Here is a 12,572-nt window from a genome sequence, read left to right as displayed (position 1 = left end):
TATATATACGGGGCAGTACGGATGGTGTAATGGTTACATTACTGCCTCACAGCTCTGAGGTCATGGGTTCTATCCCCACCATGTGTTAAATATACGGGGCAGTACGGTCGGTGTAATAGTTAGCATTACTGCCTCACAGCGCTGAGGTCATGGGTTCTATTCCCACAATGTGTTATATATATACGGGGCAGTACGGATGGTGTAATGGTATCCCCACCATGTGTTATATATACGGGCAGTACGGACGGTGCAATGGTTAGCATTACTGCCTCACAGCGCTGAGGTCATGGGTTCTATCCCCACCATGTGTTATATATACGGGGCAGTACGGACGGTGTAATGGTTAGCATTACTGCCTCACAGCGCTGAGGTCATGGGTTCTATTCCCACCATGTGTTATATATACGGGGCAGTACGGACAGTGTAATGGTTACATTACTGCCTCACAGCGCTGAGGTTATGGGTTCTATTCCCACCATCTGTTATATATACGGGGCAGTACGGACGGTGTAATGGTTAGCATTACTGCCTCACAACACTGAGGTCATGGGTTAGATTCCCACCATGTGTTATATATACGGGGCAGTACGGATGGTGTAATGGTTAGCATTACTGCCTCACAGCGCTGAGGTCATGGGTTCTATTCCCACCATGTGTTATATATACGGGGCAGTACGGATGGTGTAATGGTTACATTACTGCCTCACAGCGCTGAGGTCATGGGTTCTATTCCCACTATGTGTTATATATACGGGGCAGTACGGATGGTGTTATGGTTAGCATTACTGATTCACAGAGCTGAGGTCATGGGTTCTATCCCCACCATGTGTTATATATACGGGGCAGTACGGACGGTGTAATGGTTAGCATTACTGCCTCACAGCGCTGAGGTCATGGGTTCTATTCCCACCATGTGTTATATATATGGGGCAGTACGGACGGTGTGGTTAGCATTACTGCCTCACAGCGCTGAGGTCATGGGTTCTATCCCCACCATGTGTTATATATACGGACGGTGTAATGGTTAGCATTACTGCCTCACAGCGCTGAGGTCATGGGTTCTATCCCCACCATGTGTTATATATACGGGGCAGTACGGATGGTGTAATGGTTAGCATATGGGGCATACGGGGTATACGGGGCAGTACGGACGGTGTAATGCTTACATTACTGCCTCACAGCGCTGAGGTCATGGGTTCTATCCCCACCATGTGTTATATATACAGGCAGTACAGACGGTGTAATGGTTAGCATTACTGCCTCACAGTGCTGAGGTCATGGGTTCTATCCCCACCATGTGTTATATACACGGGGCAGTACGGACGGTGTGGTTAGCATTACTGCCTCACAGCGCTGAGGTTATGGGTTCTATTCCCACCATCTGTTATATATACGGGGCAGTACGGACGGTGTAATGGTTAGCATTACTGCCTCACAGCGCTGAGGTCATGGGTTCTATTCCCACCATGTGTTATATATACGGGGCAGTACGGATGGTGTAATGGTTACATTACTGCCTCACAGCGCTGAGGTCATGGGTTCTATTCCCACTATGTGTTATATATACGGGGCAGTACGGATGGTGTTATGGTTAGCATTACTGATTCACAGAGCTGAGGTCATGGGTTCTATCCCCACCATGTGTTATATATACAGGGCAGTACGGACAGTGTAATGGTTAGCATTACTGCCTCACAGCGCTGAGGTCATGGGTTCTATTCCCACCATGTGTTATATATACGGGGCAGTACGGATGGTGTAATGGTTAGCATTACTGCCTCACAGCACTGAGGTCATGGGTTCTATTCCCACCATGTGTTATTTAAACGGGGCAGTACGGACGGTGTGGTTAGCATTACTGCCTCACAGCGCTGAGGTCATGGGTTCTATCCCCACCATGTGTTATATATACGGGGCAGTACGGATGGTGTAATGGTTACATTACTGCCTCACAGCTCTGAGGTCATGGGTTCTATCCCCACCATGTGTTATATATACGGGGCAGTACGGTCGGTGTAATAGTTAGCATTACTGCCTCACAGCGCTGAGGTCATGGGTTCTATTCCCACAATGTGTTATATATATACGGGGCAGTACGGATGGTGTAATGGTATCCCCACCATGTGTTATATATACGGGCAGTACGGACGGTGCAATGGTTAGCATTACTGCCTCACAGCGCTGAGGTCATGGGTTCTATCCCCACCATGTGTTATATATACGGGGCAGTACGGACGGTGTAATGGTTAGCATTACTGCCTCACAGCGCTGAGGTCATGGGTTCTATTCCCACCATGTGTTATATATACGGGGCAGTACGGACAGTGTAATGGTTACATTACTGCCTCACAGCGCTGAGGTTATGGGTTCTATTCCCACCATCTGTTATATATACGGGGCAGTACGGACGGTGTAATGGTTAGCATTACTGCCTCACAACACTGAGGTCATGGGTTAGATTCCCACCATGTGTTATATATACGGGGCAGTACGGATGGTGTAATGGTTAGCATTACTGCCTCACAGCGCTGAGGTCATGGGTTCTATTCCCACCATGTGTTATATATACGGGGCAGTACGGACGGTGTAATGGTTAGCATTACTGCCTCACAGCGCTGAGGTCATGGGTTCTATTCCCACCATGTGTTATATATACGGGGCAGTACGGATGGTGTAATGGTTACATTACTGCCTCACAGCGCTGAGGTCATGGGTTCTATTCCCACTATGTGTTATATATACGGGGCAGTACGGATGGTGTTATGGTTAGCATTACTGATTCACAGAGCTGAGGTCATGGGTTCTATCCCCACCATGTGTTATATATACAGGGCAGTACGGACAGTGTAATGGTTAGCATTACTGCCTCACAGCGCTGAGGTCATGGGTTCTATTCCCACCATGTGTTATATATACGGGGCAGTACGGATGGTGTAATGGTTAGCATTACTGCCTCACAGCACTGAGGTCATGGGTTCTATTCCCACCATGTGTTATTTAAACGGGGCAGTACGGACGGTGTAATGGTTAGCATTACTGCCTCACAGCACTGAGGTCATGGGTTCAAACACGCAACCTCTTAAACTGTAGTGATGGCAGATTATGGGGTGTCAAATCGGCATGGCAGTGGTGCGTTTGTGAGGGTCACAGTTCGGCTGTGCATAATAGTGATGTAATCACAAAATGTCAGATTGAGGCACGGGGTGGGACCCGGGATGTGGGATGGCCTTGCCATGTGCCGCCCACATGCTACCACCGGAAGTTGTAGTTTTACGAATCCTCACAAAACTACAACTGCGGCTGAATTAGGCCCGAAGTTTAATTTTTCATTTCAGGTGTCTTCGCTATCTTCCAAAAAAACATTTTCTCCTTTCAAAACCTCTCTGGAGGGGCATCCTGGATGCCTGCCAGAGGGGCACACATACACACACACACACACACACACACCTCTCAACATGTCATGTGATGGCAATGAGAAGGATTGAAGGTCATAAGGTCACCGTGCACAGAAAAGCAGAGCTCAAGGGGACATTTCCAAGCCTCTCTGCTAAAGCAGAGCTCAGGGGGACATTTCCAAGCCTCTCTGCTCACTACATTGCGCACCATGGGGTCTGATTTTGGTTCACTTGCAAAAGCAAATTATCTCTCTAATGGACAAAACCATGTGCACTGCAGGTGGGGCAGATGTAACATGTGCAGAGAGATAGACTTGGGTGTTTTTTTGTTTCTGTGCAGGGTAAATACTGGCTGCTTTATTTTACACTGCTATACAGATGATCAATTTGAAGAACAAACCCCCTCCACCTCTAATTCTCTCTGCACATGTTACATCTGCCCCACCTGCAGTGCACATGGTTTTGTCCATTAAAGAAATTGCTTTTGCAAGTGAACCAGAATCATGCCCCATGTGTGCCTGTAATTACTATGGGTGTTGCATGACACTGTGCACAATGTATGATAAGAAGCACTGCTATTGTCTAACTGCTACTGTCTCACTGCTATTGTCTAACTGCTACTGTCTCACTGCTATTGTCTAACTGCTACTCTCACTGCGATTGTCTAACTGCTACTGTCTCACTGCTATTGTCTAACTGCTACTGTCTCATACATGTTTCTCAATGCTCACAGCTAATGTCGTCCTTTTACAGGTATCTCTGTCAGTGTCTCCACCTTCAATCTGGTGGCCATCGCCATTGAACGCTACAGCGCCATCTGCAATCCCTTGAAATCTCGTGTCTGGCAGACGCGGTCCCATGCCTATAAGGTCATCGCTGCCACCTGGATCTTGTCCATTGTGATAATGATCCCGTATCTGGTTTACAATAAGCTGGTGGTCTTCAGCATGAAAGCCGGAAGCCGACAGGGCTACCAGTGCAGACTGAAGTGGCCCAATGAAGAGGTGCAGCAGGCCTGGTAAGATGCTCACTGCGGTCTGTCTGTGTGTGACCAACTGGAGGCTCGTTCCAGGGTACCCTCATTCCCCGCTCCCTCATTCCCCGCTCCCTCATTCCCCGCTCCCTCATTCCCCGCTCCCTCATTCCCCGCTCCCTCATTCTCCGCTCCCTCATTCTCCGCTCCCTCATTCTCCGCTCCCTCATTCTCCGCTCCCTCATTCCCCGCTCTCTCATTCCCCGCTCCCTCATTCCCCGCTCCCTCATTCTCCGCTCCCTCATTCTCCGCTCCCTCATTCTCCGCTCCCTCTTTCTCCGCTCCCTCATTCCCCGTTCCCTCATTCCCCGCTCCCTCATTCCCCGCTCCCTCATTCTCCGCTCCCTCATTCTCCGCTCCCTCATTCCCCGCTTCCTCATTCTCCGCTCCCTCATTCCCCGCTACCTCATTCCCCTCTCCCTCATTCCCCTCTCTCTCATTCTCCGCTCCCTCATTCCCCGTTCCCTCATTCCCCGCTCCCTCATTCCCCGCTCCCTCATTCTCCGCTCCCTCATTCTCCGCTCCCTCATTCCCCGTTCCCTCATTCCCCGCTCCCTCATTCCCCGCTCCCTCATTCCCCGCTCCCTCATTCTCCGCTCCCTCATTCTCCGCTCCCTCATTCTCCGCTCCCTCATTCTCCGCTCCCTCATTCTCCGCTCCCTCATTCTCCGCTCCCTCATTCTCCGCTCCTCATTCTCCGCTCCCTCATTCCCCGCACCCTCATTCCCCGCTCTCTCATTCTCCGCTCCCTCATTCCCCGCTCTCTGTCACGATCCAGATAAACTAATACTTATTTTTACCTTTAAAGTGTCTCTCCGGATTGTCACTGTGCTCCAGGTCTGGATATCCTTAGTGCTGTTAGTTCTATGTGTGATCACAGCACAGATTCTCCGGTGATCTCCTGTCACCTGTGGTGACACCTCTCTTATCAGTTACCTAGCTCCCCACAGGTGCTGGCAATCATACATTATCCATACCTCCCAGCATGCCCCTCTCCAGGAGGACACAATGCTCTGTTCCTGGGCTTTCCTGGTAATGTATGATTGCCAGCACCTGTGGTGACACCTTTCTTATTAGTTACCTAGCTCCCCACAGGTGCTGGCAATCATACATTATCCATACGTCCCAGCATGCCCCTCTCCAGGAGGACACAGTGCTCTGTTCCTGGACTTCCCTGGTAATGTATGATTGCCAGCACCTGTGGTGACACCTTTATCAGTTACCTTGCTCCCCACAGGTCATGGCAATCATGCATTATCCATACCTCCCAGCATGCCCCTCTCCAGGAGGACACAATGCTCTGCTCCTGAGCTTCCCTGGTAATGTAGGATTGCCAGCACCTGTGGTGACACCTTTCTTATCAGTTACCTAGCTCCCCACAGGTGCTGGCAATCATACATTATCCATACCTCCCAGCATGCCCCTCTCCAGGAGGACACAGTGCTCTGTTCCTGGGCTTCCCTGGTAATGTATGATTGCCAGCACCTGTGGTGACACCTTCCTTATCAGTTACCTAGCTCCCCACAGGTGATGGCAATCATACATTATCCATACCTCCCAGCATGCCCCTCTCCAGGAGGACACAATGCTCTGCTCCTGGGCTTCCCTGGTAATGTATGATTGCCAGCACCTGTGGTGACACCTTTCTTATCAGTTACCTAGCTCCCCACAGGTGCTGGCAATCCTACATTATCCATACCTCCCAGCATGCCCCTCTCCAGGAGGACACAATGCTCTGCTCCTGGGCTTCCCTGGTAATGTATGATTGCCAGCACCTGTGGTGACACCTTTCTTATCAGTAACCTAGCTCCCCACAGGTGCTGGCAATCATACATTATCCATACCTCCCAGCATGCCCCTCTCCAGGAGGACACAATGCTATGTTCCTGGGCTTCCCTGGTAATGTATGATTGCACCTTTCTTATCAGTTACCTAGCTCCCCACAGGTGCTGACAATCCTACATTAGCCATACCTCCCAGCATGCCCCTCTCCAGGAGGACACAATGCTCTGTTCCTGGGCTTCCCTGGTAATGTAGGATTGCCAGCACCTGTGGTGACACCTTTCTTATCAGTTACCTAGCTCCCCACAGGTGCTGGCAATCATACATTATCCATACCTCCCAGCATGCCCCTCTGCAGGAGGACACAATGCTCTGCTCCTGGGCTTCCCTGGTAATGTATGATTGCCAGCACCTGTGGTGACACCTTTCTTATCAGTTACCTAGCTCCCCACAGGTGATGGCAATCCTACATTATCCATACCTCCCAGCATGCCCCTCTCCAGGAGGACACAATTTGTTATAGGCCTCAACCATGCGGCAAACAAACAAACACACTTTCCCTCCATAGACAAACATGAGTGCAGCCATATTTGCCAGTATCACATGGACTTTTCCTGCCAATCCGCTGCATCTTCCCTCCTGGTAATTGGCTAGTCAATCCTTCTATCTGCAGGTATATACTGGGAAGACTCCTGCACTCTGTCAGTGCTTCAATTGTCAATCCTCCAGTTGGATGTTCCTGTCCTCCAGTATTACCAGCTCCATCACAGTCCGACGTCTAGCAGTGCTACTGCGTCCGCTCCTGCTGCTTCCAGTCAGCGTCCGCTCCTGCTGCTTCCAGTCAGCCTCTGCTCCTGCTGCTTCCAGTCAGCCTCTGCTCCTGCTGCTTCCAGTCAGCTTCCACTCCTGCTGCTTGCAGTCAGCCTCTGCTCCTGCTGCTTGCAGTCAGCCTCCGCTCCTGCTGTTTCCAGTCAGCTCCTGCTGTTTCCAGTCAGCTCCTGCTGTTTCCAGTCAGCTCCTGCTGTTTCCAGTCAGCTCCTGCTGCTTGCAGTCAGCCTCTGCTCCTGCTGCTTGCAGTCAGCCTCTGCTCCTGCTGCTTGCAGTCAGCCTCTGCTCCTGCTGCTTGCAGTCAGCCTCTGCTCCTGCTGCTTGCAGTCAGCCTCTGCTCCTGCTGCTTCCAGTCAGCTTCCGCTCCTGCTGCTTGCAGTCAGCCTCCGCTCCTGCTGCTTCCAGTCAGCTCCTGCTGCTTCCAGTCAGCTTCTGCTCCTGCTGCTTCCAGTCAGCTTCTGCTCCTGCTGCTTCCAGTCAGCTTCTGCTCCTGCTGCTTCCAGTCAGCTTCCGCTCCTGCTGCTTGCAGTCAGCCTCTGCTCCTGCTGCTTGCAGTCAGCCTCCGCTCCTGCTGTTTCCAGTCAGCTCCTGCTGCTTCCAGTCAGCTCCTGCTGCTTCCAGTCAGCTCCTGCTGCTTCCAGTCAGCTCCCGCTCCTGCTGCTTGCAGTCAGCCTCTGCTCCTGATACTTGCAGTCAGCGTCTGCTCCTGCTGTTTGCAGTCAGCGTCTGCTCCTGTCTACACTACAGTGCCCACCCGATCCTCTACTGGCTCACCATCGGCTCACCATCATTGTGTGTAACCTCTAAGCTTCATCTGCTGTTACTGCTCATCTACCCGGTACCACTAAGCTTCTACCAGACACCTCTCAGAAATACATCATCAATACAGCCACCATCAATGACCCATCATTGACCATCATCAGTGTACTTTCTTCCTGTGCCTGTGTTATGGGAATCTGGTGATCTTCTCCTACTCCTTACCTGCAGTCACTGTTGTCTCCGATATTCTATCGATGGTTCACATGGTATCATGCTAATGAACATTCAGTTGTCAGTACCACAGTTCCAACATCGATACCACTGTCATTGCATATACTTTCTTAAAGACTTTATTCACCTCGTTGTCCTGGTCACACCTTCGGGCCCTCCTTCATGTGTTAGTGGACGTCTAAGACCCTTTAGGGCTCCCAGGTTTATTAATACACCTGCCTCTATGCCTGGGGCTTCCCAGGGTCGTCCTCAACCCTCAGTCCTGACGCTTTCTCGTTCCCTGCTCTCTCATTGCCCTTTACCTGTTACCTGCTCTCTCTCTATTCCTGTTCTCTCGTTACCCTTCCTCGTTCCCCGCTCCCTCTATTCCTGCTCTCTCCTTACCCTTCCTCGTTCCCCGCTCCCTCTATTCCTGCTCTCTCCTTACCCTTCCTCGTTCCTCACTCTCTCTATTCCTGCTCTCTCGTTACCCTTCCTCGTTCCCCGCTCCCTCTATTCCTGCTCTCTCGTTACCCTTTATTCCTGCTCTCTCCTTACCCTTCCTCGTTCCCCGCTCCCTCTATTCCTGCTCTCTCCTTACCCTTCCTCGTTCCCCGCTCCCTCTATTCCTGCTCTCTCGTTACCCTTCCTCGTTCCCCGCTCTCTCTATTCCTGCTTTCTCCTTTCCCTTCCTCGTTCCCCGCTCCCTCTATTCCTGCTCTCTCGTTACCCTTCCTCGTTCCCCGCTCCCTCTATTCCTGCTCTCTCGTTACCCTTCCTCGTTCCCCGCTCCCTCTATTCCTGCTCTCTCCTTACCCTTCCTCGTTCCCCGCTCCCTCTATTCCTGCTCTCTCATTACCCTTTCCTCGTTCCCCGCTCCCTCTATTCCTGCTCTCTCGTTACCCTTTCCTCGTTCCCCGCTCCCTCTATTCCTGCTCTCTCGTTACCCTTTCTCGTTCCCCGCTCCCTCTATTCCTGCTCTCTCCTTACCCTTCCTCGTTCCCCGCTACCTCTATTCCTGCTCTCTCCTTACCCTTCCTCGTTCCCCGCTACCTCTATTCCTGCTCTCTCCTTACCCTTCCTCGTTCCCCGCTCCCTCTATTCCTGCTCTCTCCTTACCCTTCCTCGTTCCCCGCTCCCTCTATTCCTGCTCTCTCCTTACCCTTCCTCGTTCCCCGCTCTCTCATTCCCCATTCCCACATAACATTATTGTAATAAGATAAATAAAAGGGTGTGGGCATGTAATATTTAATGGGCAGAGAATAATTGGACCCAGGATAGTGTGATGAGCAGGGCAAGCTGCACAATGCTCAGTATATCTCTGCTGCTATGTCAGGACCATCAGAACAGAGAGCTGTGGTTCTGGCAAAGTGCACAAATGTGAAATGCTTGTCTGCCCTGGTGTATCAGCCGGTGAGATGCTCTGCAGAGCGGCAATGCTATATGAAGGTGCAGTAATGGGCAGTGCTTGTCTGCCCTGGTGTATCGGCCGGTGAGATGCTCTGCAGAGTGACAATGCTATATGAGGGTGCAGTAATGGGTAGTGTTTGTCTGCCCTGGTGTATCGGCCGGTGAGATGCTCTGCAGAGTGACAATGCTATATGAAGGTGCAGTAATGGGTATTGCTTGTCTGCCCTGGTGTATCGGCCGGTGAGATGCTCTGCAGAGTGACAATGCTATATGAAGGTGCAGTAATGGGCAGTGCTTGTCTGCCCTGGTGTATCGGCCGGTGAGATGCTCTGCAGAGTGACAATGCTATATGAAGGTGCAGTAATGGGTATTGCTTGTCTGCCCTGGTGTATCGGCCGGTGAGATGCTCTGCAGAGCGACAATGCTATATGAAGGTGCAGTAATGGGTATTGCTTGTCTGCCCTGGTGTATCAGCCGGTGAGATGCTCTGCAGAGCGGCAATGCTATATGAAGGTGCAGTAATGGGCAGTGCTTGTCTGCCCTGGTGTATCGGCCGGTGAGATGCTCTGCAGAGTGACAATGCTATATGAAGGTGCAGTAATGGGTATTGCTTGTCTGCCCTGGTGTATCGGCCGGTGAGATGCTCTGCAGAGTGACAATGCTATATGAAGGTGCAGTAATGGGCAGTGCTTGTCTGCCCTGGTGTATCGGCCGGTGAGATGCTCTGCAGAGTGACAATGCTATATGAAGGTGCAGTAATGGGTATTGCTTGTCTGCCCTGGTGTATCGGCCGGTGAGATGCTCTGCAGAGCGACAATGGTATATGAAGGTGCAGTAATGGGTATTGCTTGTCTGCCCTGGTGTATCGGCCGGTGAGATGCTCTGCAGAGTGGCAATGCTATATGAAGGTGCAGTAATGGGCAGTGCTTGTCTGCCCTGGTGTATCGGCCGGTGAGATGCTCTGCAGTGTGACAATGCTATATGAAGGTGCAGTAATGGGTAGTGCTTGTCTGCCCTGGTGTATCGGCCGGTGAGATGCTCTGCAGAGTGGCAATGCTATATGAAGGTGCAGTAATGGGCAGTGCTTGTCTGCCCTGGCGTATCAGCCGGTGAGATGCTCTGCAGAGTGACAATGCTATATGAAGGTGCAGTAATGGGTAGTGCTTGTCTGCCCTGGTGTATTGGCCGGTGAGATGTTATGCAGAGCGTCAATGCTATATGAAGGTGCAGTAATGGGTAGTGCTTGTCTGCCCTGGTGTATCGGCCGGTGAGATGCTCTGCAGAGCGGCAATGCTATATGAGGGTGCAGTAATGGGTACTGCTTGTCTGCCCTGGTGTATCAGCCGGTGAGATGCTCTGCAGTGTGACAATGCTATATGAAGGTGCAGTAATGGGTACTGCTTGTCTGCCCTGGTGTATAAGCCGGTGAGATGCTCTGCAGAGTGACAATGCTATATGAAGATGCAGTAATGGGTACTGCTTGTCTGCCCTGGTGTATCAGCTGGTGAGATGCTCTGCAGAGTGACAATGCTATATGAGGGTGCAATAATGGGTAGTGCTTGTCTGCCCTGGTGTATGAGGGTGCAATAATGGGTAGTGCTTGTCTGCCCTGGTGTATCAGCATGCGCCCGTACCCCCGGCCTATGTGTGTGGGCAGTGTATATAGAGGGCAGGAAGGAGCATGCGCCCGCACCCCCGGCCTATGTGTGTGGGCAGTGTATATAGAGGGCAGGAAGGAGCGTGCGCCCGTACCCCCGGCCTATGTGTGTGGGCAGTGTATATAGAGGGCAGGAAGGAGCATGCGCCCGTACCCCCGGCTTATGTGTGTGGGCATTGTATATAGAGGGCAGGAAGGAGCGTGCGCCCGTACCCCCGGCCTATGTGTGTGGGCGTTGTATATAGAGGGCAGGAAGGAGCGTGCGCCCGTAGCCCCGGCCTATGTGTGTGGGCAGTGTATATAGAGGGCAGGAAGGAGCATGCGCCCGTACCCCCGGCCTATGTGTGTGGGCTTTGTATATAGAAGGCAGGAAGAAGCGTGCGCCCGTACTCCCGGCCTATGTGTGTGGGCATTGTGTATAGAGGGCAGGAAGGAGCGTGCGCCCGTACCCCCGGCCTATGTGTGTGGGCTTTGTATATAGAAGGCAGGAAGAAGCGTGCGCCCGTACCCCCGGCCTATGTGTGTGGGCGTTGTATATAGAGGGCAGGAAGGAGCGTGCGCACGTACCCCCGGCCTATGTGTGTGGGCATTGTGTATAGAGGGCAGGAAGGAGCGTGCGCCCGTACCCCCGGCCTATGTGTGTGGGCTTTGTATATAGAAGGCAGGAAGAAGCGTGCGCCCGTACTCCCGGCCTATGTGTGTGGGCATTGTGTATAGAGGGCAGGAAGGAGCGTGCGCCCGTACCCCCGGCCTATGTGTGTGGGCTTTGTATATAGAAGGCAGGAAGAAGCGTGCGCCCGTACTCCCGGCCTATGTGTGTGGGCAGTGTATATAGAGGGCAGGAAGGAGCGTGCGCACGTACCCCCGGCCTATGTGTGTGGGCTTTGTATATAGAGGGCAGGAAGGAGCATGCGCCCGCACCCCCGGCCTATGTGTGTGGGCATTGTATATAGAGGGCAGGAAGGAGCGTGCGCCCGTACCCCCGGCCTATGTGTGTGGGCAGTGTATATAGAGGGCAGGAAGGAGCATGCGCCCGCACCCCCGGCCTATGTGTGTGGGCAGTGTATATAGAGGGCAGGAAGGAGCGTGCGCCCGTACCCCCGGCCTATGTGTGTGGGCAGTGTATATAGAGGGCAGGAAGGAGCGTGCGCCCGTACCCCCGGCCTATGTGTGTGGGCATTGTATATAGAGGGCAGGAAGGAGCATGCGCCCGCACCCCCGGCCTATGTGTGTGGGCAGTGTATATAGAGGGCAGGAAGGAGCATGCCCCCGCACCCCCGGCCTATGTGTGTGGGCATTGTATATAGAGGGCAGGAAGGAGCATGCGCCCGTAGCCCCGGCCTATGTGTGTGGGCAGTGTATATAGAGGGCAGGAAGGAGCGTGCGCCCGTACCCCCGGCCTATGTGTGTGGGCATTGTATACAGAGGGCAGGAAGGAGCATGCGCCCGTAGCCCCGGCCTATGTGTGTGGGCAGTGTATATAGAGGGCAGGAAGGAG

At 52.5% G+C, this 12,572-nt stretch overlaps 1 protein-coding gene across 1 annotated transcript in view; it reads left to right on the top strand.

The window, feature by feature from the left end:
• LOC146053356 (cholecystokinin receptor-like) overlaps nucleotides 1-12,572 on the top strand; it is a 54,195-nt gene that overhangs the window by 26,775 nt on the left and 14,848 nt on the right. The window contains exon 3 of the mRNA XM_083167993.1: nucleotides 4,149-4,413. Coding sequence (XP_083024119.1) covers nucleotides 4,149-4,413 — 265 coding nt within the window. The remainder of the gene's footprint in view (nucleotides 1-4,148; nucleotides 4,414-12,572) is intronic.

Source organism: Crinia signifera, unplaced genomic scaffold (assembly GCF_055691185.1).
Source record: "Crinia signifera unplaced genomic scaffold, ASM5569118v1 HAP2_SCAFFOLD_158, whole genome shotgun sequence".
NCBI classification, from domain to species: Eukaryota; Metazoa; Chordata; class Amphibia; order Anura; family Myobatrachidae; genus Crinia; species Crinia signifera.
Note: the sequence above shows the minus strand (reverse complement) of the source record. Positions and strands in the feature narration are given on the sequence as shown.